The sequence below is a fragment of the Orcinus orca genome, chromosome 13 (genome assembly GCF_937001465.1).
Source record: "Orcinus orca chromosome 13, mOrcOrc1.1, whole genome shotgun sequence".
Taxonomy (NCBI): domain Eukaryota; kingdom Metazoa; phylum Chordata; class Mammalia; order Artiodactyla; family Delphinidae; genus Orcinus; species Orcinus orca.
Genome location: NC_064571.1, coordinates 60,993,892 through 61,021,650, shown reverse-complemented (window position 1 = coordinate 61,021,650; position 27,759 = coordinate 60,993,892). Strand labels below are relative to the sequence as shown.

The 27,759-nt window shown below is 35.4% G+C and overlaps 1 protein-coding gene and 1 pseudogene across 3 annotated transcripts in view; both read right to left on the bottom strand.

The window, feature by feature from the left end:
• The window catches only part of HNRNPLL (heterogeneous nuclear ribonucleoprotein L like), a 37,447-nt gene that overhangs the window by 6,743 nt on the left and 2,945 nt on the right, over window positions 1-27,759 (bottom strand). The window contains exons 2-9 of one of the 3 annotated variants that reach the window (XM_033419248.2): window positions 20,530-20,622; window positions 19,442-19,560; window positions 14,028-14,265; window positions 12,506-12,591; window positions 10,886-10,982; window positions 10,726-10,798; window positions 6,159-6,230; window positions 1,701-1,918 (exon numbers count right to left, since the gene is read on the bottom strand). In XM_033419248.2, coding sequence (XP_033275139.1) covers window positions 1,701-1,918; window positions 6,159-6,230; window positions 10,726-10,798; window positions 10,886-10,982; window positions 12,506-12,591; window positions 14,028-14,258 — 777 coding nt within the window. In that variant the 5' untranslated portion in view covers window positions 14,259-14,265; window positions 19,442-19,560; window positions 20,530-20,622. Of the gene's footprint in view, window positions 1-1,700; window positions 1,919-6,158; window positions 6,231-10,725; window positions 10,799-10,885; window positions 10,988-12,505; window positions 12,592-14,027; window positions 14,266-19,441; window positions 19,561-20,529; window positions 20,623-27,759 lie in introns of all 3 variants that reach the window. The other 2 variants (XM_033419247.2, XM_049696462.1) reach the window with 2 other exon arrangements.
• Window positions 441-540, bottom strand: LOC117199506 (uncharacterized; annotated as a pseudogene).

The following is a 27,759-nucleotide window of genomic DNA, read 5'->3' as shown; positions in this document are numbered from 1 at the left end:
CTACAGTTCTATTGTACAGCACACTAAAGAAGAGCATAGGCTTGCCTTGACTCTGCTATTTATTAATTGTGTGATTTGGGGCAATTTACTTCACTTCTCTGAGCCACAGACTTCCTTTTAAAATGGAGATAATAATAACATTTGGCAGGACTCATCAATATTTATTCATTCAGTAAGTATTTATTAAGTGCCTAACATGTTCTAATAAACATACTGTGCTAGGTACTGGGGATTTAATGGCAAACATAATAGACATAGTCTTCTTAAAGCTTATATTCCAGTAGGTAGGTCAGAAATTTTAAAGTAAATAGTAATTACCAACTATTCAGAGTGCCATTTATTGCTTTAAGCAATAAACAAGATACTATATAAGAAATAACACAAGATGGCCTTGAGACAGCACTGCCAGTAAGAAGGCTTAGGCAAGGAGGGGCAGTTTAAAAAATAGGCAACACTTCACAAGTTTTCATGACATCTTTGACAGAGCCATACTTATCCTCTCATATTATTCCAATTTTAGTATATAATGCCGTAAGGGTTAGATGGAATAAAGTATGACTATCTTTCAGGATAGTGCCTACACCTTGGAAAGTCCCTAAACAGCTATTAAGTACCACTAACATTAATAACACATTGAACAGGACTTCCCTGGTGGCGCAGTGGTTAAGAATCCACCTGCCAATGCAGGGGACACGGGCTCCAGCCCTGGTCTAGGAAGATCCCACATGCTGCAGAGCAACTAAGCCCGTGTGCCACAACTACTGAGCCTGCGTTCTAGAGCCTGTGAGCCACAACTACTGAGCCCGTGTGCCACAACTACTGAAGCCCACACGCCTCGAGCCCGTGCTCTGCAACAAGAGAAGCCACCGCAATGAGAAGCCACACACCACAGGAAGAGTAGACCCTGCTCACTGCAACTAGAGAAAGCCCGTGCGCAGCAATGAAGACCCAACGCAGCCAAAAATAAATAAAGACCTCTTTGAAAAAAATAATAAATAAAAAAATAAACAAAACATCACAGATCTGGGGAAACCACAGAGTTATCTGGTGAAAATAAAGTTACAATTTTAAAGATCTTCAAAATGTGTGAAATTTAAATGTTTTGCTACATTTTGAGTGTAAGCCTCCAGACAGAAAGTTTTGGACACATTCTATCAAAGTGGATCAACTTCAAATACTGACTGAGGTTAAAGTATGTTGTTCCTCAGAAGATACTAGAACTCTAATATTTGGAAGGCAAATATATGAATCTAGAACTCTCCTAAAATTCATAGCTATGGTCAAACTCTGAGACATGTTTATATATACCTAGCTCCAAGAAAGTAACTGCTTTTTCAAAATTCCACAGTTCAACATGTTAAATGTTAGAATATCTTTGAAATGATTAAAAAATATATAGGTTTTATGCCTATAATATGCTAGTAATTGATTAAACTACTTGCTGTTTTGGACTTATATTAGTAATTTAAAAAATATTTTTAGTACCAACATCCTATTCTGATCACTTACCTACAAAAAATAATTTCTAGAATTCCTACCTAATGAATTTTTAGCTTATGTGGATCACTACTGAAAGAACTTGTGTGTGAGAAAACACACATATTTGCAGCCTTTTCAGATTTTCCTACTACATATCCTAGCAAAAGAAGCTCATATAAAATGAAACTTAAAACAAATAATTTTTTTAAATGAAAACTCACCTTTTCAATATTTCCATATAAGCAGAATAGGTTGAAGACTCTTGAACAATTCATTTTTAGTTGATGTAATCCACTAACCATTACAACTGAACCAGAGGGATTTCCTCCATGCATGTAAGAGGAAGATGCCTGCGGTAATGGATAGGCAACAAGCTCAGGTGTATCTCGAGAACCCATTCTGTAACGACTTGGTAAAGGTAATAATGGACCATGAGATCCTATTAAACAAAACAAAACAAAACAAAACACAACTTTAGCAGACACACTTCACCGCACACAAAAACAAACTCTTAATATTAGCTAGGTTGATGTATATCCAAGGAAAACTCAAACGTATGAATATTCAAATATAACCTGTGGGAATTAACAAAAATCTGTATTTACTGCACCAGATCCAATAAACGCTGACCTGAACACACCTGCATATACCAGGCTTTAAGTCCTTATTTTTAAAAAACAGTAGTTTAACAAAAAAGTATACAAGATCAGGCTACAGATAGAGGAGGAATCAGTGTAAAACTTTGGGCCACTATATATAAATTATACTTCAAAATTAAAAAAAAAACTTCTGCCAACATCTTTTGGAGGATAATATAATAAAATCTACAGTGAAATCTAGTAAACTATATACAGATATAACAAAAAGAACATCTTTAGTTCCACTGAAAAGCTGTCCCCTTGAATATATTTTACTATTAATGTACTTGCAGGTTAGTATTTTATTCCCCTGATTATAATTTAGGAAACTAAAACCCTAGATTTAGTTAATAACCCCCCCACACACACACATACTCAGAGGTGTCATTATTCAGCAACTTCTATTATTTGAAACAACATCAAGAATCCAGAAGAAAAAAATGCTTGAGTATCTGAAACTGCTGTCACAGAAACACAAACAAATCCAGCTCTTATACTAAGAATCTTTACTAAGAATCAACTTGCTAACTCTAGAGAAGTTCAAAACAACTTTAATTTATCCTGTTTTCCCATCCATAATAGATTAGAAGTAAGAGTAAAAACAAAGCTAGGGTGAATGGAAGAGATGGGAATGAGGGAGTCTGGAGAAACTGTGATACTAAAAGTCTGCACAGGGCACATTTACAGTAGCAAGAAGAGAGGCGTAAGAACTCAGAAGAAGCAACTAAGATGGAGATACGTAACCCAAAAATATAAACCAACATCTTAGGCACTCCTGAGTCAGTGATTAGAGAAGCATGCTCTGGGGTGCATGCAATGATTCTCCTGGTGTGCAAGAAACCAATCCAAAAACCCAAGTTCTTTCCTCATTTCTCAAGAATAATATGTAATGTTACTGGCTTTCATTTTTATGTTAGACTAAGGGACACTTGTCATCTACTAGGTGAGTTACTAAGAACTACTATATTTTGGTATCATAGCACATTATTACAGCTTATGTGGACTCCAATTCAGTATTCTAAATATGGCTGCCATTCATAACAACACAGCAACACTACCACCGAGCACACGCAAATACAGTGTAAATTCTGCAATTTTATGGAGGCATACTTTATCAATACATCATCATCAGTGTTGCCTTAAATTGGTCATGGTTTTCAACTGTTCTTATTGCTGGTAATCTAGTTTATCAAGACAATCAATATAGCTCATGATGAGTTACTTGTAATTATGTATTTTGGCCTCTAATTTAGACTATTATACATATACTGGGGTCAAATATCAATCATTCTTACCCTTATTGCAAAAATACACATGCATATTATACTCCACCCAGCCCTACCCCCACTACTACCATTTGTTAGTACAGTAATGACACTACACTATTATCAGTAAATTTTTTCACAGTAAGTTGAAAAATGTACAGTAGATGGGCAGTGGAAACTTACACTCTGCTTAAGTTGACCAAGGTCCAAAAACTCTTATAATCTACTGCCATAGGTAACAATTAAATTCAGTGCAAAAGAATACCTGATGTTTGTAATTATGACATTGGGCCACGAGTATTAAATTATGTTACTTACACTATTTAAATTGTTACCTATATTAAGAAGATAAGAAAAAAAAGTCTCTTAAAAGCTTCCTATACTAAATAGTTCATGCAAAATGTTTTGCTGCTTCAGGTTTTAAAAAATTCACTTATATGGAAAAATGCTACATAAACAGCATCTTGAACATTTTGAAGGCCTTTCCCATCTTTGATACTTAAAATATCTTTGGTCCAGGAACCATATCCAAAGATGCTAACAATTAATATAGAAATTTTTCTTGTGCTCAGAGCAAATAAATTTGTACATTATTTTTTGCCACTTTTCAAATATGAGGGCTTCTATCAGTTCATCTCACATGGCTGGGCTTCCCAAATTAAAAGATCTAAAGAATTCTGAAAGCACAAATTTATACTGCTATAATAAACTATGTGAATAAATTTAATCTATTAAATAAACCTTTTCTATTCCTTCTTTCTCACATACCATTATAAAGGAAAAGCTACCTATGATATGACACTAAAATGCAAATAAACCTGTTTTGTTGAACTGCTGATCTGAAGGGATACAGCTGTGATTTGAAGCATTTGTAAAAAGGCTAATATCACTAGCACCCACTGTCATCTTTGCTTTTTCCCCAGTTTCCTCATCTTACTTCTCTCCTCAATCAATCTTTATTTGTCACTATCTCCTATATCCTGTTCTGCTTACTTCCCTAGGAAAGTAGAACAGATTTTCCTTAGTTAAATGTTTCAATGGACATAGCTCAGAATGGACGCCCCTACACAACCCCACCATAACCATTCCTCCTCAACAGGACTCTCCAGAACCTGAATGAAACGTCATTCCAAAGAATTTTGCACCTCTCTTTAAGTAAGCTTACATTTTAATATTTATACACACACGCACATGTGCACGCACGTGAACACACACACACACACACACACACACACTCTAAATAAATAAGGGCATGAAACTGACACACAACTTCACAATAGGCTTTTAGAAAATATAAAGTTCTTCTAGGGCATATAACATATTCTGGTTTATGCAATTTTTCTTGTATTTTATTAAGTGAAGACAAAACTGAAAAGCCATACTGAGAAAACAGCCTGTGTCAACATTACTACAGTAGAATTTTGTCCTTCATTTATATGCTCACAGATTTTTCTAACCCCCTTTAGCAGAACATTTAACCAATTTTTGGCCTTAAGCTAACTGCCATGACACATTTACATACTCTACAACTATACTACAAACTTTGATTAGCCATTCTTTTGAAATCCTCCATTATACAATGCACAGTAGATTCCTAGTAAGTGTTTCTTCATTGCAGGATCAGAAAACTACTTGTATGACCATATTTAGTATTTACTCTGTTAAAGAAACAACTAAGAAAAATGATCAAGGAACACACGAAAACGACTGTAGTAAGATTTTCCTTCTATACCACACTTACTGTTTTGACATAACATAGAGATTGTTTCATAATCTCTTCTGCAATACAGACTACCACAGAAACTTGAACAAATACACATACACACAAAAACACACACACACAGGGTTAATAAATTCCTGGAGTTCAAATAAAGACACTAGGGAATAAGCTAAAACTCACAGCTAAGAATGGTCATCAAACATGTACACAATTTGAAAATATTTCAGACAACAGGAAACACTGGTGGCTTTTCGATAATAACTCCCAAGAGTACAACATAGCAATTTCTATTTTCTACCACTTTTAACAGTACCTCTAATTGTACTGCAACTTTAAACCACAGAATAGGTGGGTCAATAACTACAGCTAAAAACTAAAAAAATATTTAAAAACACAGAACTTATAACCAGTTTAAACTTTTATCAATAACAATTCTCAACATCTACTTAACAAAGACAACAGTCTGATACCTAACTTCTTCCTGGGGAAGATTATTATTCTAGCTTTCATAATCTTAACTTATCAACATAGCAAACATTAAAACTGAGAAGTTTTTAAAAAAGAATTAAGTACAAATTTAACCAAAGCTGAAGTACCAACTGTAGAACTAAAAGAATTAAGGATCTAACCAAAAACATGTTTCAACAAATACCTCATTCTCTCTGCCTTTTATTACTCTAAATTCCTCTTTACTCATAACTGCTAGAATGGAAGAAAATACACTTACTGAGCTATACTTCTTTCTGGTCCTCTGACAGACTAGAGCCCCTTACTAATCAAGGCCCAAACAAAACAAAACAAAATATAATGGTAAAAAAGCTTTCAATCCCAAACAATAGCTCTCATTTATATCAAAGATTATGTGATATAACAATAGCCTAAGAAAACAAAGGATTTGGGACAACTCCTTTGGAGTACATTTATAAGGGACTGATCCCATAAACCAAGTCAGGTGAGCAGGAAAAATAGAGACAAGAATTGTGCCATTCTTCATCAGAAATGCAAAAATTCTAATAGTTTGTCTATACTACCTTCCTTCTGCCTTGACAAACTTACCATAGCCATCATGTCTAAACGAAGAAGGGTGTTCTCCCAAAATGGCTTGTCTCTGGCGACCCTTTCCTCTATCTGACACAAAAGTAGAAACATGGTTTTAACAATTTTGACCCAAGTACTTAACAGAGTTCTCACATGGGAAACACCCATTCAAAACATCCATTACAATTCATAAGAGAAATATGATTCCTGGTTAACGTTAAACATCCATTCATATCCAATTTAAATACAAACACCAAAAGTTTAAGAAAATAATTCTATCTAACAAATTCCACTTAACTTGAGAATATCTTTTTGGCAAATGCCAAATACAATCACACTTTCAAATTAAAGGAAAGAATGGATACTTTTCAGAAGGTGATGTATACAATGCTAGAGTTTGACACTGTACAGAAGTTTTTACCAATACATGTCTTTAAAACAAGCTTTAAGTGCAGTACTTTTGAAAGACAGTACCTGATGCATACTATTAGCTTCAACAGCAACACATTTTCAAAGTGGGCTTCTTTCAAGAAGTTCAGCATAAGCCAACAACAACCTGTATTACATGGTTTCACAATCAGTAAACACAGAGTATTTTGTATGTATATACACATATTTACAAACACCTACTGACTGGAGAGCTGGAAATTTTCACATCACTGGTCCATATTGTGTCATGGACTGGCCATTGTCTATAGACCTTAACACCAGGCAGAACTAGAAGCACTCCCCAAAGTTTAAATATGTCAAGTTAAAGCTAACCAAGGGGGCTACATTATTGGACGAGAGTACTACAATACTCCTAAAGGATAATTTTTATGCTAACTACATTTTTAGGGAAGGCATGCCAATTTTCCCAAATCTGAGACATCAATAAAAAAATTACTTCTAAGTTTCTAAAATAGCACATCCTATGTTAGTAAATTTTAAAAATCATTGTATAATACTTTGGGAAAGTTTGCTGATCAAATTATGGTGTTCAGTAAGATTTTTTTAAATGTATCTAAAGAGTCTGATCATTCTCATCTTTGAAAATTCAAAGAGAAAGGCTTTCTACATATCCTTAGTCACCTAAACAAATGAGGTTTATGGGAGATGAGAAATACTTTAATTTTCACTTCAGTCTACAGAAGTATTGTTTTAATTACCTATTCCAAGTTATCATAGCACTGAAAGGGACCTAGGAGGTCATCTAGTTCAACTTTTATTCAGTGTTAAATTCTCTTTACATCATCCCTGAGACCATCAATTGGGACCATCTAGCCTCTGCTTACCCAACACTGGTAACAAGGTACTCACTACTTTCCCTTACATTTTCAGTTAGTTCTAAATCATGAGAAAATTAATTTCTATATTGTACAGAAATTTGTCCTCTACATATATTCTACTCCATTTAGGGCCTCGCAGCCTTATTCATTACTTAGTCTTTCTCCAAGAACCCTTTCAGATGCTTAGTAGTTATTATGATCCTCCATTTCCCCAAAGTCATTTCTTCTCCAGTCTAAACATTCACAGTTCCTTCTTTACACGGCTTCCAGCATCATCATTTAAGTCTCACTCTTCTTCAATCAATCCAGTCTGCTGTTCCATTCTGCTAACGTTCCTCTGCTTAAGCATGCCACCAAATGGTAAATATAAGTCCTTATCTGATCTAAGAATCTTAAACCAAAACCACCATAAAGTCTTCATGGCTTAGTTTTACTGATATAGTTAACTGTGTGCTATAAAGGAAAGAGCACTGAATCAGGAATCATAAATTTTCAACTTAACCAGTAATTTGCTATATAATCATAGAAATAATCTTCATTCATAAAGTGAAGAAGTTAGAGTAGATGATCTCCAAGGTATCTTTCAGCCAAACATTGTCATTACTTCTCTTGAATAATTTCTCTTCATAATATATTTCTCATAGTAATTTCTCTTCAATAACTCTCTTTATTGGAAGCATTTACTACCTAATATAAGGTCACATAAAGAAGGGTGAGGAAGAGTCAAACACTGAATATATCCATCTATAAATAGTGGTTTGTAACCTTTCATGGATTCAGTCTGAAATCTGTTGGAAGCTGTGGACCTTTTCTCCCCCAAAAGATGCACACATACACAAGTGTTGCTTAACATTTCTGGAGGGATTCTCTGGAGTCTAGGCTACGAATTCTTTGCACTAAAACGTAATTTGAGCTGAAAAGAACTTTTTGAAATGAGGTTATATTTATAAAATCACTCTTTTTTGGGTAGAAAAAGTTACAATTCAGTATCAATGTGAGTGGAAGCTAAAGTCACTACAAAAAACCAAACTGCCATATGATATTTGCTATACAGACAAGTATCTACCTGTAAGGAATTAGAAAACAAGAATCCTTTTCCCTTGAAAGCATAAATAACTAAAACTCTGTTTTACCTCCTTTAATTATATTTCCCTATTTAAATATCTACCTTACACATTTCTAAACTTTCTGACTGTAATTCCTTGTATAAAAATCTAAGCTGGCTTTTGTAAAATTCAGACCTTTTAAAAGAATAAACACTATTGGGCTTCCCTGGTGGCGCAGTGGTTGAGAGTCCGCCTGCCTAGGCAGGGGGCGCGGGTTCGTGCCCCGGTCCGGGAGGATCCCACATGCCGCGGAGCGGCTGGGCCCGTGAGCCATGGCCACTGAGACTGCGCATCCGGAGCCTGTGCTCCACAACGGGAGAGGCCACACGGCGAGAGGCCCGCATACCGCAAAAAAAAAAAAAAAAAAAAAGAATAAACACTATTAAAATAAGAAGCATACTACAAATGCTTTAAGAGACATTAAGAGAAATGTAATCAAAACTATTTCAAATGAGTTAAAAAAAAAACTGAATATTCAGTAACTGTAACTTAACAGATATGAGAGATTTCTCATCAACCACTTGTTCTGTTGTTTGAGTACTAAGGCTTTGTTTTTCAATACTGTATTCAACTGTACCAAGCCTCTGCCAAGCAGATTTCTGTGATAGTGAAAAATGTGGGGTCCAGCCAAAGCTGCATTACTAAACAAACCTGTCTGCAACCCCATGCATAAGGCAAGATGATTTCCTGAGAACTAAGAATTAAAGGGGCCAATCATCCAAAAGTCCTAAATATTCAAACATGCAAAGGATCACCACACTGTCTCATTTTTTTTCTTTTGGCAAGAGTACATGCACTATGGAGTCCCTACTGCCCAAGATATTTTGGATGCCATAAAATTTTTTCCTACTTTACTGACTTCTACAGACATACTCATCTTGGTTAGTTTTTCCAACACATGGTTCAGACACTGATATTGTAGTTGAGATGTAGCCAATACTGCAGCCCCCTTGTTTTTACAAGATCCACATTTTTATTTGTATATTCCAGAATTGCCATACAGTTAGTTGAACAATTTTATCAGTCAAATCTATGCTCATGAAATCTAGCATTTATAAGTTATAGGTGAAAATGCATCTCAAATGAAATGCTCCTATTTTCAGATTTATCAAGTTTAAATATATTCTACCTTGAACACACATGGTATTTTCACCTACATTTGAAATGTCAAAATTTCTAGTTACACAAATTAACATGAGTGATAACCTTAAATTGTTACAAAAAGTGACAACTTATAAACAGCCACTTTACAAAAATCAAACCACACAGAAAATCGTCTTTTACATATAATGCATCTTTTCATTATGTTATTCTATTCAATGTCCACAATTGAGGGAAAAAAAAAAGTAAACTTAAAGTGCAGCAAGTATGCACCTTTCTAATCCTTTTATCTTTAATATCTGTGTGGATTGGTTGAGCATTATAATTCCCAAGACCTGTAGATAAATTGGCCCTGGTTATTTGTCAATTAACAATTTGAATCTAAGCTGCTAACAGTTACAGCAACGGGCATTAAGATTTACAACATTGTTATAAAATCTAGTATCCGTCAGTGAAAAGTTTTAAATTCTACAACTGAAACCTTAAGGGAAGTCAAACCAATATATACATACAACTTGAATAAGTGGGCACAGTCTATCATGGTATTCATCCCATGCAAGTCTGAAGTACTGTTAAGTGTCCTCCTTTAAAAACTTGGGGTGATGGTGCATGCAGTATGCAGTCAAGGTGAATTGCAAGTCTGAGTTTTTCAGAGGGCTTTTTGCTGATGCCGATGTTGTGCGTGATGAAGTGTAGAGTCAGCCTGCTGGAGTCCTCTATCCTTCTTAATGCCTCGTCCAGCTTGGGGGAAAAGTCCTTTCCATAGAGAAGCAGTGTGCAAGTCTGCAGTTTGTAAGTAATATTCTGAATCAGTTTCCTCTCCTCCAAAGAGAGAGAGCTGCTTGGAGAAATGCAAGTCCTTGAACTGCGGGCGTGCCTGTATGTGTGGGCTCCTTGTTGAACTAAATATAAATAACTCAGTACATACCAGTAAGGGGCACTAATGTTCAAGGTTCTTTTCCAGCATTACAAGGTCTTTTGCAACAAAAGCTTCACCAACAAGGTTTTCATCATTTGAATGAACTAGCTCATCTCAGGAAAAAGGACTCTAACTGCATGTAAAAATTTGACAGCAGATGTAAGTACATCTAAAATGCATAAAATACTTACCGCGTCTTCCCAAATATGGTTTAGTGTAGTCCCAACTGTCATTGTCATTCCTAATAACATTTAGACGAGTTGGCTGTTAAGATTAAAAAGAAAGTAAGTTCACATTGTATATCCAAAGCATATATATTTCTTTGGTGAAGTGTTGAAAAAAAATATTTACCCTTGCATATTCAATTTTTAGTGTGCAACATCCAGCATATATATCTGCTCCATTGAGTGCTGCTTTAGCTTTCTGGGCACAAAGGACTGATTCAAACATAAGCTCTATTAAGGAAATTTGGTTTAAGGTGTCCAAAATTTACCATTATTCACTCCATAAGAAATGGACTGAAAAAAATGAGAAATAACTTTCTCACTTCTGAAAATGCTTTACCAAATAAAATTTCTATGAAGTAGGAGAATTTATTTTTAAGATCAAGGGTACCAAAGAAAACGTAATACAACCAAAACTACTTATAATACATTAATCCTTCTAGGTCATCAGAAGTACTTTATAACCTGTGGTTTGGGGGTGTGTGGGAGGGAGCATGGAGCATGGTCCCATTCCCTAGCAAAGGCCAGCTTTCTATCTTGAAACAGGAAATATTTTACTCTTTAAGTAGGAAGAACAAGGTGGTCCAGTGGTTAGGACTCCACACGTTCACTGCCAAGGGCGCAGGTTCAATCCCTGGTCAGGAAACTAAGATCCTGCAAGCTGCGCAAGCTGCATGGAATGGCCAAAAATAAATAAATAAATAAATAAAGTAGGAAGAACATTACAAAGAATCAATATAATACAAAAGAAATACTTGATTTTTATATATTTCTGAGAAGGCTGAGTTTATAATCGTTATCTTTCATTTTACTAGTTTTTAAAAATTACTTAAGTTTGTAATTGTTAAAAAAAATTAAAAAATCAAACCACAAAAGTAGTAGGAAAAAAAAAAAAAAACAACTTGCCAGAGTAAGCACCATAAAGGGTTTGCTATAGGGCTTCCCTGGTGGCGCAGTGGTTAAGAACCCGCCTGTCCGTGCACCACAACTACTGAGCCTGAACTCTAGAGCCTGTGCTCCACAACAAAAGAAGCCACCGCAATGAGAAGCCTGTGCAACACAACGAAGAGTAGCCCCCCACTCGCCACAACTAGAGAAAGCCCGTGTGCAGTAACGAAAACCCAATGCAGCCAAAATTAAATAAATAAAATAAATTTTAAAAAAAGCATTTGTTGTATATCCCAACCTTTTTCTATGCATACACATAAGTTACATCTTTTTAAAATTATTATTTTTTAATGGGATTGTACTATATGTACTATTTTGCAACTTGCTCTTTTTACTCAATGTATAACAAATTTAACATAGGGAAGCAGGTCTTACATAAACCATGACCATTTAAAAGATTCAATGAAGAAAGGCAAGAAATGGTCTATTAACTCCAACGTTTTGATACTTCCAAGCTGCCTATTTTAAAGAGAGATTCAGAAAAGTCCATTTGGGAAAAATTTCAAAAAGGTACAAGTGAACATATTATCAAACAGTGTTATTTTTTCCTCATTAAAACGGCAAAGCACGCTGTAAGATGAAACAATGGACTATTTTATGGTAGCAAGTTATTTTATCAAAAATAGTAAAATTCTCTGTGGGTACTGCAGTTTCATTCTTTAAATCAAAGACAAATAGATATAGGGGATGGTGGGGAGAATAAACATCACTTGTCTAGAAATGATTAAACAGGAAAAATTAAGATCTATATTACACAGTATTCACACACATCAATAAAAAATTTACAAATAAAGGATATTCAACCATTGCTTGTATCCCATTTCTCTTGAATATAACAATACGTTGCACTTTTCCAACAGGATTGCATACAGTATATAAAACATCCTATGAAGTAAAGAAAACAAGACTTCATCACATTTTATACTTAGAAAAATAATAAAGCTATACTCTTTTGTTTTACTAAAAAAAAACTGTCAAGACGTCATTTCTGTTAAGCATTAATTAAACTTTTAAAAACTGCAACACTTTAATAAATCTAAAGTTATTTCTTCACCTACACAATATACCCACATTAGAGAACTTCCAATGAAACATCAGAAAAGCATTATTACTTATTTTTAATCTCCTAAATGAATCCTCAATTTTTATTTTCTTAACAGGTACCTAAAAGAATCTCTGACAATACACAATTAATAAACCAAAGCTGTAATCACTTTGGTTTTTTCCAAATGTGACTCTGAAATGTTTAATACTATAATCACTTAAATTATAATAATAAATATTTATTAAAGAGTAGTAGTAGAACAACTCAGTATTTATTTTCAAGGACAATGGCTATAGATAAAAGACCCAGGGAAGATCATTTATATTGAGTTAAATTTCACCAAACAAGATGCCTGAATCATCTAAGAGAGAACCCTAAATACCCACTTAGGAACAATTCTTCAACTTTCAAAATTCTGAGTACCTACAATTACACAGCCACACCATTAGGTACTAAGGATACAGTAAACAAATCGGAGTACTTGTACTAGTTATATTCTTTCTCCTAAAACACCAAATATTGTAAATATATTAATATTGTTTATTAATAAGTCTATACATATTACAAAAGTAAATAGATACATAATGTCTAAATTTAAATAGTGTCTTATGCTTTAAGTTTATGTCCAAATATCATATACCCTAGAAATCATACTAAATGAAGCTCTTCTTATTGTGATATTTTATTAATTACAAAAATCCAGTGTCCTTATCACTAGTTTATTATTAAACAGCATGTGATTATCATGAAGTAGAAAACTGAACTGGTTCAAGAACATGAATCCTTTTAAATTTTAATATCAGTTTTCTAAAGAGTGAAGAAGGGAATTTTTAGGTAAATCAGAGAAGTTTTTAACAAGCTATCTCTAAACAGCTTATAATGATAAATGTATCTTATTGTACTATGGAATTCTGTCACTACCTAGTAGATACTCTTAATACACGTGCTGGCATATTAGAGAGAGATTTCTTGGATCATTTCCACCAAGTCCGTCTAACGCTTTATTAACAGGAGAGTTAACACTGATGTTAATAAAAAAATTTAATGTGCTTATTTAATTATGACAACTGTGCTTCTGACTTTTTATAGCTTTAGTGCTCACCATGTCTTTGTTCATTAAATTTGATAGTCAAAATTAAAATTAATTTTAATAATTGTTTTTTAAAAATCCACTATTTTCAAATATCTATATGGCAGTGAAGAAAACTACAGATTAGTCACTCAAGACAAATTCCAAAATCATTTTTAATTTAGTTTGTCTTACTAAAATACATACCACCGTAATTGGATAAAGAGGATTCTGAATTGACAGCAGAAGAACTTTGTTGCCTCCTGATGGATCATCAGTATTTCCTGGCCGAGTGATCCTTTTGCTTGTAGAATAGTTGAAAAAAGCCTGCTGACCAGCTATGTACACGGGTTCATCTGCAGCAAACGTCACACATTCTTTGGCACTATCTATGTTCTCAAATTCCACTAGAGCCTGCCGTTTAAAAGGCATCATCATCACATAGCTGAAAGGGAGATTGGAAAAGAATAATATAGCAAGTTCAATTAACATTATTTTTCTCAATCAAGTAAAAGCAGACTTTAATAAAAATGTCTCAAATCATACAGATTAGTAGTCTTCACTACCTGTATCCAATATTAGTCAACTCTTAAATTATCCAAATAAATTGTGGTATACCAGGTAGATTGTACATATTTGAAACCTCCTCTTCCTGTGACTGAAAGCTTTTAACTACCTCATGCCCTCCTCAAGCACAATTCTGTTACCAGTTGTTAATAATGCCATCCAGTTTATTCCTCAGGCTGCCACTTCCAAGCAGCATTAGAAAATACCTAGATACAGAAATCGGTAGAGAAACAAGAAGATCCTACTGTGTAGCACAGGGAACTATATTCAACATACTGTGAAAAACCATAATGGAAAAGAATATATATGTATAACTGAGCCACTCTGCTGAACAGCAGAAATTAACACAACACTGTAAAGCAACTATACCTCAATAAAAAAAATTTAAATAAAAGAAATCAATAGAGATAAAACTCAAGAGAAAGTTAGCAGATGGATCTCCTTGACAACAGAAACTACCATCTCTATTGAATTTTGCAAACAAGTAACCGCCACACTAAGAAATGACACTTCCATTTCTCTTACTAAAAACAGAGAACCAAAAGACAAAAAGAAGCAATTACAAACAGACCAAATTTCATAAAATAATCTCCTCTAAAATTCTTAAATATTTTTAAATATTAAAGAATCCATAAAAAGATATTCACTAGAATATGGTAATCATGGATGCTATGGCCAAGACAATGACGTATTTACTCTTCATTTTATACTCTTTGAGAAGGGGAATATATTTTAATACATGAAATGAAAAATAAAGAAATGAAGGAAGGGAGGTTAGCGAGAAATCAGAACACATGGATCAGAACAGGGAAACATGTCCTTTATTCACAGGAACAAGGACCTTAAAAATATTTTAAAATACAATCAATGTGCTTTTTATAATAGCAGAAGGCCAGAGAAATAACATCAGGTCAGGTACTCAGTGACAGCACTGCTTCTCAATCAGACATCCAGGACCAACCACTAAACTTCAAAACCTAGCAAGTGTTTCTTAGTAAGAAACAGACCACTTTGTAGCCTGGCAAATTATGTAATTTCTTATGAATTTCAGCTTCCTAATTTATACAACTGGGAGGATTATCATCAAGATTACAGTTCCTGCATACATATTGCTTGCCTTGCCTCAATCATCTTTACATCCTCAGAATCTAGAAATGGAGCCTGGCACATGACAGGTATTCAATCAATATTTGTTGGTCTATGAGGCTTATTAGTTCTCTCAACCCACATCATTCACAATTAAAGAATAAAACACAGAAAAAATAACGCCTGGGATTAGTTTATAAATGCAAGATATAAAGTCCCAGAGAGAAACATTCGTTTTAGAAATGCAAACTCCTAGCTAAAGTTCTAAAGTCTTGCATACAAAAACATAGAAAACCCTGGAATCAGGTCTACGCTAAAGAAATTAAGGAATAATAAATATTCTCCTCTCACAAATAAGTTGTTTTATAGCTAAATGATATCACCAAGTAAGTATGTTAATAATGCCCTTTGGCTCTTTGGAAACACAGAAAAATTATAAAGGCCCAAAAATATTTAAATTCTTTATTGGCCTATTAAAATAGACTCACCTGTTTGTAGTAAAAAGTACTGTCATTAACTACTATAAGAAGTAAGCTAGAAGCACAGAGCTAAAAGTTAAACAGGTTACCCAGGAAAAGTGGCATCATATGAAGATAGGGAAGGGAAAATTAGAATGTCACAAAGACATTTTAGAATTCACTTAAAGTGTTTGGCACTTTTTTTTTTTTTTTTTTTACTTTACGCAGCCCTCTCTCTGCTGTGGCCTCTCCCGTTGCAGAGCACAGGCTCCGGACGAGCAGGCTCAGCGTCCATGGCTCACAGGCCCAGCTGCTCCGCGGCATGTGGGATCTTCCCAGACGGGGGCACGAACCCGTGTCCCCTAGCATCAGCAGGCGGACTCTCAACCACTGCGCCACCAGTGAAGCCCCTGGCACATAATTTTTTTTTTTTTTTGGCGGTACTTGGGCCTCTCACTGTTGTGGCTTCTCCCATTGCGGAGCACAGGCTCCGGACGCGCAGGCTCAGCGGTCATGGCTCACGGGCCCAGCAGCTCCGCGGCATGTGGGATCCTCCCAGACCGGAGCATGAACCTGCGTACCCTGCATCGGCAGGCGGACTCTCAACCACTGCGCCACCAGGGAAGCCCTGGCACATAATTTAAAAAAAAATTTTTTTAAAGCATTAGTATGAGAAAGACTGGAAGACCAAAGAGAGAAAAAATAAAAAGTCTAAAGAACATGATAGGTAGGGTGGGTGCTTTCAACTTAATAGCTTAAAACATGTTTACTAATTTTTAAATAAAAACAGGAGGAAGCAAGAGATTTACTACACAAATTAGGGCCCAAAAGTTTTGTTTTAAAATTTAAACTGGTATAGCTAATCACTGCCTAGCATCCTCTCCTTTAATGAGAGGGGATAAGGGAGGAAAAGCGACTCAGTATATATTTCTAAATATTCTTTTGATTAAATAAAGACAAAAAAATAGCAATTTTATTATCCTGACACAACCATTCTCAAGATCTTGTTATAGTTTCTCCTGAACTTCTTTCCTATACATCTAGTTTTTAAGTATCAACTTACTATATATTGAACTTGGTGACTCACCTATTTAAGACGAGCAGTTTCTTTATAATCTTTATAATTCCCTCCCCCCCCCACACCACTAAATAAATCAACAAATAAAAAAATAGGGAAAGGTTCTATAAATGCAACATTTTGAAGCAAAACACCTACTCCTCATAGGAGGCTCTTCAACGTTCTTTTAGCTTTAGTAGCAGCCACCTCTTATTCAAGATCATTCCACACAGCTGAAACTCCTATTATACATATTTATGCCAATTAAGCTCGTAATTATACACTAATTTGTTCCGATTATTTCATGACTTTTCTAACCACATAACTACCAATCTCGAGGACAGAACGATGTAATATGCAAATTAACTAAATAAAATTCATATATGGAACACATTACCATGGACTAAGTATCGAACAGTATAGAGTCTAAAACTGGGACTTCCCTGGTGGCACGGTGGATAAGACTCCAAGCTCCCAATGCAGGGGGCCCGGGTTCCATCCCTGGTCAGGGAACTAGATGCCACATGTGTGCTGCAACTAAGAGTCCACGAGCTGCAACTAAGGAGCCTGCCTGCCACAACTAAGACCCAGCACAACCAAATAAATAAATAATTTTTTTTAAGTATATAAATAAAATAATAAAAACAGACAGGCCACTCAGAAGTAATTCAAATTACTTACAAACTTAAACAAATAGTTCTATTTCTTTAATCCCCAACATTCAGGTCATGGTCATAATTAACATCAAAATATCAATATAGTTATTATTTCCCTGAAGTTTCCAACTGTATTTGCTCATCAACTTGTTTTCTGACATTGCTTTGGTATTTCTTGGCTCTAAGAAAATAACTTTAAAAACCCTAAATATGGGGCTTTCCCGGTGGTGCAGTGGTTGAGAATCCGCCTGCCAATGCAGGGGACGTGGGTTCGTGCCCCGGTCCGGGAGGATCCCACCTGCCGCGGAGCGGCTGGGCCCGTGAGCCATGGCTGCTGAGCCTGCGCCTCTGGAGCCTGTGCTCTGCAAGGGGAGAGGCCACAACAGTGAGAGGCCCGCGTACAGCAGAAAAAAAAAAAGAAAAAGAAAAACAAACAAACAAAAAAAACCCTAAATATATAAGAACAGAAGAAAGTAATAATTCAGAGATAACCATCTTTTTATAACTCCATGAGACAGTGCACCACCTAGAAGGTCCTTATAGTGACTGGGTTAGACTAGTACCAACATGCAAGTCTAAATAAATATAGCCTAAGGAGTCTGCTTCAATACTATGTAACTGTCCAGACAAACTTAACTTCCAATATCCACTCCAAATGACTAAGAAGTGATATAGTTATCTTAGTGATATTTCAAGAAATGGGCTTTTTTAATGCCTGTGTGGATTTCCAATTTGTACCTCCAAGGATCAACAATATGTTAACAGTGGTTTCTGAGGTACATAAGTTAAGGGTAACAAGTTTGCTAAGTCATCCATCTCTCGATACGGTCACCAAGGAAATTAATCAAAAAGATCCCATGATGGAAGGTAACACAACCCCTACTCCTTTGAAGCAATGATTCCTCTGTTGAAACCTCTGATCACTCCCTCCCCATCTATTTATTCACCATCCTTTCAATACTCAAAACTCCACATAAATTTTTATAAAATTGAAGCAATCTCAGCAAGTATATTGAAATTTCTCTATTTACATATTATGACTTAGTCTGTGTCTGATGCCTATAACAAAAACCCCAAATGTACTCATCAATGGAAAAAATAATAATAAAATAAACTCTAGATTATCCATACTAAGAAGAGAACAGCCAGGCATATTCCAAAAATAATCTACAAAATGTTTTAGAGTGTCTATTTTTGCAGCAGATTCACTTTTCTAATTATATATTTCATTTAAGTCAATATTCTTAAGTACACACCAGCTGTGGAAAAAGGAGGGGCCTGAGTGAATATAAAACACAAAAGGAAGACAAGCTAGGATAAAACACTGACGCTCATGATCTGCATAAGAACTCACAGCAACACACACCTAAGCAAATAATGCCTACCCTTAATCTACACACTTTCCATTGCCAGCTAATTCTTAAATAGTTCAAACAAAACAAAACAAAACAAAATCAGTATTTAAGTACCACTATTTGAAATTCTGAAGATGAAGGGCATAATTAACTCAATGGTTTAAAAGCAGCGTTTAAGAAGGAATCATGGATTCATTTGAAAATCAGATGAAAGATGCAATAATCAATTTTACACACAACCTGGTTGAGGAGTGAGAGGGGATCATGGATACACAAAAATTCATCCATGCATAATCCCAGAAAGCCTCAGAAGGCTTCAAAGATATACGATCATAGGCAAACAATATATACTATGGTTAAACATCAAGGCTTATTGCAAGCAAGCAAAGTTTGTTCTACCATACTGTTTTCACAATCTGTATGAAGTCCCTATTGGCCTTACCATATTGTCCCAAATTTTTCCAGAGCCTCCACAAGGTCTGCTTCCACCACAGATTCACAGAGTCCTCGAACATGGACAACGGGTGAAACAGAAACTTTATGATGACTTCCACCTGCCTCCTAGCAAGATAAAATAATTTCTAGTTAAAAACTTTAAAAGTCTAAATAAATTGCTCTTTTAGTAAACCCATCTCTGCATTAAAAAGCAAACATTAAAAAAAAAAAAATCCCAAACCAAACTGCAATTCATAAGTTAGCGAAAGGACCCGAGAGTAAAATCACTAATTAAATGTTTGGCATGAAAATTCTGATTTCTTAAAAGGGAGCATTCTCTCTCAATAAGAACTACAGATAAGTTATTTAATAACTCATTTCAACTTCAACTTACATAATATTGTACATCAACTATACTTCAATAAAAAAATAACCTTCAACTTCAAGAAAATCTCAGAAAAAAAGTCAGCAGATACACAGAGCATGCTACATGCTACAATTGGAAACATACTTTATATTCATAATTTCACTTCCATAAAAATCAAAATCTCAAGAAGACCAAATGAACAAAAAGTCCCAATTAAAATTTCTTCTTTAATATAAAGATTATATACTTTATTTTTCCTGCAATATAGATTAATATCATTTGTCCTTGTTTAATTGGTTACCTAGTCCCACAATAATTTGAAGTTACTCAGTACACCTGACAACTTAAATTTATACAAGATACCATCTTTGCTGATGAACAAGGAGTACTCAAAAATACAAGCCTTGGGAAATTTCCTGGCTGTCCAGTGGTTAGGACTTGGTGCTTTCACTGCCAGGGCCTGGGTTCAATCCCTGATTGGGGAACTAAGATCCCACAAGCCGTGTGGCACAGCCAAAAAAAAAAAAACAAACAAGCCTTCCTGGGCTTCTGTGAAGTACTGTGTATCTTTGAGTATGCCCAGCAAGAAGTTTTAAAACATATGGTCTTAAACTTTATTTTAAAAGGGACTATGTAGGAGAATTAGCTTGAAAATGAAAATAGCTCTCATTTACTTATTCAAGTTCTATTAAGACAAAGATCTGTATTTACAACTAGCCATTGGGTACCTCTCTTGCATCACTTCAGAAATGACCTCCATAAAAAATGAAATCTTGCCATTTGTGACAACATGGTTGGATCTAAAGGGTATTATGCAGAATCTAAAAAACAAAATAAAGCAACAAGCAAAACAAAACAGACTCACAGATACAGAGAACAAATGGGTGGTTGGGGGGAGGGATGTGAAACAGGTGAAGGGGATTAAGAGGTACAAACCTGCAGTTACAAAATAAATAAGCCATGGGATGTAATATACAGCATAAGGAATATGGTCAATAATATTATAATAACTTTGTATGGGACTGATGGTTACTAGACTTATGGTGATCATTTCATAATGTATGCAAAGTCAAATCACTATGCAGTACACCTGAAGCTAACATAATATTATATATCAACTATATTCCAATTAAAAAGTAATTTCTAAAAGGAAAGAAATGAATTCCAAGTACAATTCACACGTATACCAAAATAATCTATTAAAGGAAAGGTTTTTTTCTCCTATAAACAGGAAAAAAGGGTTTTTCCTCCTAATCTAAAACCACAAATGTTTTACCATTAAAACTTAAGAATCATTTTAGGAACATTAAATCCCTTTTTGGCTATTTTTAAAGACTCACCAACTTTGCTTTATTATCATAAAGACTGTTAGAAAATACTGTAACAGTCTTGTGCCATGCCAATAAAAAAATGTCCGAATTTTAAAATAGAACTAATTTAAGTATATAAAGTAACCATGAGACTATTCTTACACTCTTGTCAAATCCAACAAATAAATTAAATCCTTTGCAAATACTAATTCAGTCCTTGGAATTTTATTTGAATTGCTTATGCTGAGTTTTTTCTATGGTTCAACAGATATTCATTACATGCCACTAAGTCTGAAATGAACCATTCTGATTGTACCCTATGTATACCAACACTTTATTAGCAACTTTAACAAATGCGACCGCCTCGGTGAAACTCAACAACCAAATGTACATTATCCTCATTAAGCTCTTAATTACTGGATGACAATAACACAGGAAGAAAGCTCTAAATAATACCTAAAAACCTAACTTAGAGAAAACATTTAAAGTATAAATAATAAGTTTTACTCTAAAAATAATTAGACAATAATAAACTACAAGAAATAAGACAGTCATCTCCTTTGGTCCTTAGAAATGAGCTAGCAAAGGTAAAAATGCAAAAGAAAATTATATTGGCCTGGGCTCCTCCAAAAGTAAAAAATAGTGCAAGGAAAATTTCAGACTGAGAGTAAAGACAACAACCAAATGCAGTATGTGAGCCTTCATTTTACAATTGATAAAAACTGCTACAAAAGACATCTTAGGGAAAATTGGAGAAATTGAATTATAAACAGGATATTACTGAGTTAGCCAAAAAGTTCATTTGGGTTTTTCTGTAAGATGTTTTTGATTGTCTTAGGTACCATTATGATGGCAATAGCTATATGAAAAGAATATCCTTATTCTTAGGAAAACTGTGATATTTAGGAATGAACTATCATGGTGTCTCAACTTACTTTCAAATAGTATAGAGAAAAAAAGTATGTATATAAATATATACACATATAGAGATAAAATCCCAAATGGCAAAATGTTAAAAACTGCTGAATCTAGGTGAAGGGCATATGTAATTAAATATTTTACATAATAAAAAAATTGGGAAATTATTGTATAATACATTTAAGACCTACGAAAAGGTATGAAGAATATAAAAATATTCATTAACTCACTACCCAGTTTAATGAATAAAACACTAGGAAGAGGGAGCTGAACACATCTCCTCTTCCTACCTCCCTTCCCAACACAGAGAACCACTATCCTGAATACAGTGCTAAAAAATGAGTACTTTTCAAACTGGTCTTCTTACAAAGAAATGGATTATAGGATCAATTTTAAAAATCTCTCAAAAGATCTGATTTTAATACCTTACTACTTAATTATATTTCTTAAATGAAACAGATCAAGATTTAAGTTATTCTTTAAAAGCTGAAAGATGTTAAATGCAATCAATATGGTACTCGGGGGAGATATGATTATCTCAACCTCAAGGATGAGAATATATCCCATACCCTCTGTATTTCCCTTATTCCCACTCAATGACTCTGCCTTTCGTGAGTTTATCTACCTTGATATTTCTCTATCTTTAAACTATGTCCCCTTTTCTTTTTTCTTTTCTTTTTTTTTTTGCGGTACGCGGACCTCTCACTGTTGTGACCTCTCCCGTTGCGGAGCAACAGGCTCCAGACGCGCAGGCCCAGCGGCCATGGCTCACAGGCCCAGCTGCTCCGCGGCATGTGGGATCTTCCCGGACCGGGGCACGAACCCGTGTCCCCTGCATCAGCAGGCGGACTCTCAACCACTGCGCCACCAGGGAAGCCCTGTCCCCTTTTCTTGAACTTAAAATTTTCTCATCCTTTCTGTAGTTTATTTAAAAAATTAAAAAACCCTAGTGTTGTTTCCAAATATAAAACTGATATATTAAAGTTATCTTTTCAAACTATATTTTCACCCCTCTTTTTCCCCACAAATACTAACATGTTTCTTTTTTTATAAATTTATTTATTTTGAATTTTATTTATTTTTTTATACAGCAGGGTCTTATTAGTTACCCATTTTATACATATTACTGTATATATGTCAATCCCAATCTCCCAATTCATCACAACAATAAATTTATTTTATTTACATTTATTTTTGGCTGTGTTGGGGTCTTCGTTGCTGCCTGCGGGCGAGCAGGGGCCACTCTTCACTGGGGTGTGCAGGCTTCTCATTGCGGTGGCTTCTCTTGTTGCCGAGCATGGGCTCTAGGCGCACGGACTTCAGTAGGTGTGGCTCGCAGGCTCTGGAGCACAGGCTCCGTAGTTGTGGCGCATGGGCTTAGTTGCTCCATGGCATGTGGGATCTTTCCCGACCAGGGTTCGAACCCGTGTCCCCTGCATTGGCAGGCGGATACTTAACCACTGCGCCACCAGGGAAGCCCCTAACATGTTTCTTAAATCAACATTTTATCTCTACCTATATTATATGGTGGTGATAAGAAACCTGAAATCATCTTCAGAGCTTCTTTTATTACCCTAAAATTACCTCCTGTAAGCATCATACTATGCATCTGAATCTTAAATTGGTGAATAGTCAGTATTGCTTACTCCATCCATATATTAATACTTTGACCACGTCTTCTAAAGCTTAAGGAGTATTTTTTAATCCTTTCTCATACAGAAGCTCAAATTCTTTGCATTTCAAATGTTTAGTTATCTAGGCTCTCTCCTGGTCTATTTATATCTATTATTTATCAGACTAGAAACAATATTCCAAATAAGTACCCAGCAAATGGAGGCATACCTGCAATTTCCGTATACTTTTTTCTTTTTTAATTACTCAATCCCTTCTTTAAGTAAACTGGGTCAACTATAATGAAGACATTATTTGGTCCTCACTGCAAGCTACAGACCAGTTACAAACCCCCAGCCCCTCTTCAAAGGCTACCTCAAAGACAAACTCCAATAACATCCATCTTGAATGCCAATTTTGACGACTGCAGACTGAAAACCAGGCTTAACTAAAGAGAAGGGAAGCTCAGAATAGAATAGAATATAAATGAAGCTTCCATATGAGAGGAATGAGAAGGGCCCATTAAAGCTCTCGATATAGTAAAACTGTAAACTCACAAAGGCAATGCACAATGTCCTCAGGCTTTTTGTTTTCCCAACATCTCCACGCATAACACGTGCTCAACAGCCACTGAACAGCCTTTTCTACCCTCCTATAAATATAATATATAAAAAAGACCAAGCTCAAATTCAATAATTCATCCTCCAAAACCAAATGTGCACAGATCCACTGCAAGTGATTATCAGCCTCTCCTTAATCACCTCCAATGACAGGAAAACACACTACCTTGTGAGACAATCTACTATATTTTTAGAAAGTTCTTCATAATATGCATCCAAATCTGTCTCCCTGTAACTTCCTACACAAAATGGCCTTTGAAGTCAGACAAGCGTTTGAATATTTGGACATTTACTGGCTGTGCAATCTTACGCTACGCTACTTACTTAACCCTTCTGAACCTCAGTTTCACTTTAAAAAAAATAAAACAGGGCTGCCCTGGTGGCGCAGTGGTTAAGAATCGCCTGCCAATGCAGGGAACACGGGTTCAAACCCTGATCTGGGAAGATCCCACATGCCGCGGAGCAACTAAGCCCGCGCACCACAACTACTGAGCCTGCGCTCTAGAGCCCACGAGCCACAACTACTGAGCCCCCGTGCTACGACTACTGAAGCCCGCGTGCCTAGAGCCCGTGCTCCACAATAAGAGAAGCCACCACAATGAGACGCCCACGCACTGCAATGAAGAGTAGCCCCCGCTTGCTGCAACCAGAGAAAGCCCGCACACAGCAATGAAGCCTCAACGCAGACAAAAAAAAAAAAAAAAAATTTTAAATAAATAAAAAATAAAACAAAATCTTCATCACTTAAAATTACAACAAATAGGACAAATATGAAATGTCTAGCACAGTGCTAGATGTTGTTATTAACAGGGTTCGGTAAACATTAATTGCCACCTCCTATCCTTATCTTCATTTCCCTCTGCTACATAACCTTCCTATAATTTGAAATGATTTCTTAAATCACACCTAAGTTTACCCTTCAGGCTAAATGTCCCCCAGAGTCTTCTGTCATTCCTCTTATGATATGATCTTGAGTGCCTTCTCTATTCTGGTAATCATTTTCTGGATACATTAGAATTTATCAAAGTACTACCAAGAAATGAGTACAGATTTCCAGATACTTAAGATTATCCCCCCTTTTACTTTGGATACTTCACATAGATCAAGGACAAACTAGTTTTAAGGGACAGCTGCAAATAGCTTTTAACTCACACTATACTTAGAGTTAACTAGTACATGGTTTTTCTTTTTTTTGTTTTAATATTTATTTATTTATTCAGGCTGTACCGGGTCTTAGTTGCAGCATGCGATCTCTGAGTTGCAGCATGCATGTGGGATCTAGTTCCCGGACCAGGGATCAAACCCAGGCCCACTGCACTGGGAGCACAGAGTCTTACCCACTGGACCACCAGGGAAGTCCCGGTTTTTCTTAAAATTAAACAATCACATCTCTTTACTTGATCTTTTTCTTAATAGAGCAGATCCAAAACACAGGAAACCCTTTAATTTTCCTATCCTAAAATGTTTTAAGGAACATTTGATCACATAACAAAAATAACTTTGATTCAAATAACTTCTTAAAAAGTAATCTTTATTTTTTTTGCTCATGTGGTAGAAGTCCTTTGGTTTTGCCTACCCAAAACTCCTTCCCCCTTCTTGTGGCTGAACACAAAAACAAGCAAACGAACAAACAAAAACTCCTCAACCTCATATTATTCCACTGGTATTCTCAGTCACACAGTCGTAACTCCCCAACTTCAGAGGTAGTCCAGTGACTAGTTGGGGGTAGGGAGATATAAAAAATGGCTGATCAGAGGGGATAGCTATGGACTCTGAGGGAGAGACTCTTCTTCTTTATTTACTAGCTATAAAAATGTAAGCCTAGCTTTATCACTACATAGAGGGAATAGAGCTGAAACATGGAAAGAGACAGAATCTAGTCCCTATGACATCATCTAAAACCTTCGATCCTGCCATGCCTAAAACTAATGCTACAACTTGGCATTCATAGTTATTCGGGCCAATAAATTCCCTACCCCTGCCCCCTTTTTGTTGTTTAAGCTCATCTTGAGTTGGTGCTGTGGCTGCAACTGCAAGCTTTGAAAGTTGTATTCAATTTCATAGAGGGAAAATATATATTTTCACTCCTTTATAAAATAAAGCACTAAATGATGTAGAATCACAGATTTTTAGATATGGAATTTTTTTTGTAAATTATATCCCATCACCAAGAACAGCACCTAGCACATGACAGGGCTCAAGTATTATTTTTTTAATGAGCTAAGAGATCACAGTGATCATCTAATCCAGCCATCTCATGTGATAGGTAGCAAGTTGAGTTCCAAAGAGGTTAAGTCACAAAGCATGTTGGTAGCAGAGCCAAGACACCTGCTCTGGTTGGGCTTAGGGCTCTATTAACAGCACTTTTCACTATATGTACTAACATGAAGAAACTGTCACTTGTTAAAACCAAAAGATAGTAAAACCTACTACTTTTCATTTACTTCCCAAAACTAAGCCTAAAATTCTCACTCTACTGCAGCAGCTTAGCTAAATAAGACACAGGACATTACCGTTACAGAAGCCTCAAGGCTCTGGTACTTACCTCTGAGGTACACACCACACTGTAGTTACTATGCTCACTGTCACAGTCTCTAAACTTTTCCTGTGGGAGCTAAGCTAACAAAGGGCCTTCATCCCATCTCCCATTCTATATTCATCCCAATAAGCCATCATAATAGTCCTATCATCTCTGTAATTCAGATCATTAAAGTTTAACTATATCTTAAATTCAAACTAGATTCTCTATATAATGCATATTCCTTTGTTTGGAAATCCTAGGATCCATATTTTTTATCTTGGCATTTTGCCATCTTACAAGTCTATTTATTAAAAGTTGAGAAACTTAAATTTTCACCTCATCAGCGATCACCTTAACAATCTTTGATTTGCCTGTTTAGTCACTAGCAGAATAGAGTAAAAGAAAAACTTAAGTCTCTAAAATGCATTAGTACTCCATAAATTTTTGATACCAATCTCTATAAAAGCAGACTTTTTTTGGTAAGTAAACTCCCAATTCACTTCCTCAATCGGTTTTGCCAAGTGAAGTGCTAATATTCAGAAGTCAAGCTGCTTTCATAAAAGTTAGCAGATACAGAAGTTTACTATTATGATCTTGAAGATCATGCCTGTTAAATTTAAGAACACAATTTACTCCACAAGAGTAAAGTAATTGTATAATACATAGCATGAACCTCCATAATTAAGCTTTGTTCAAAATGCAGCCCAAAGAATTTGAAACACTCTGCGAGTTTTTGCTCTTCAAAGTTAATACCAGAAGACACAAATTTGAAGAGTGTCTTACTTCTCATATCCAAACTACAAACTCATTTCTCTTTACACCTTAAAACATCATTCACAATTCATCCTTAAATCAGGAGCATTTGTAGAAACAGTTTTTCTTAAATACTCACATTCCTCTTTAAATCTAGTTATTATTAAATAACTCAAGGAAAATGAAAAGCCAAACAATGTAAATCATTGAAGTCTTACTGTACAC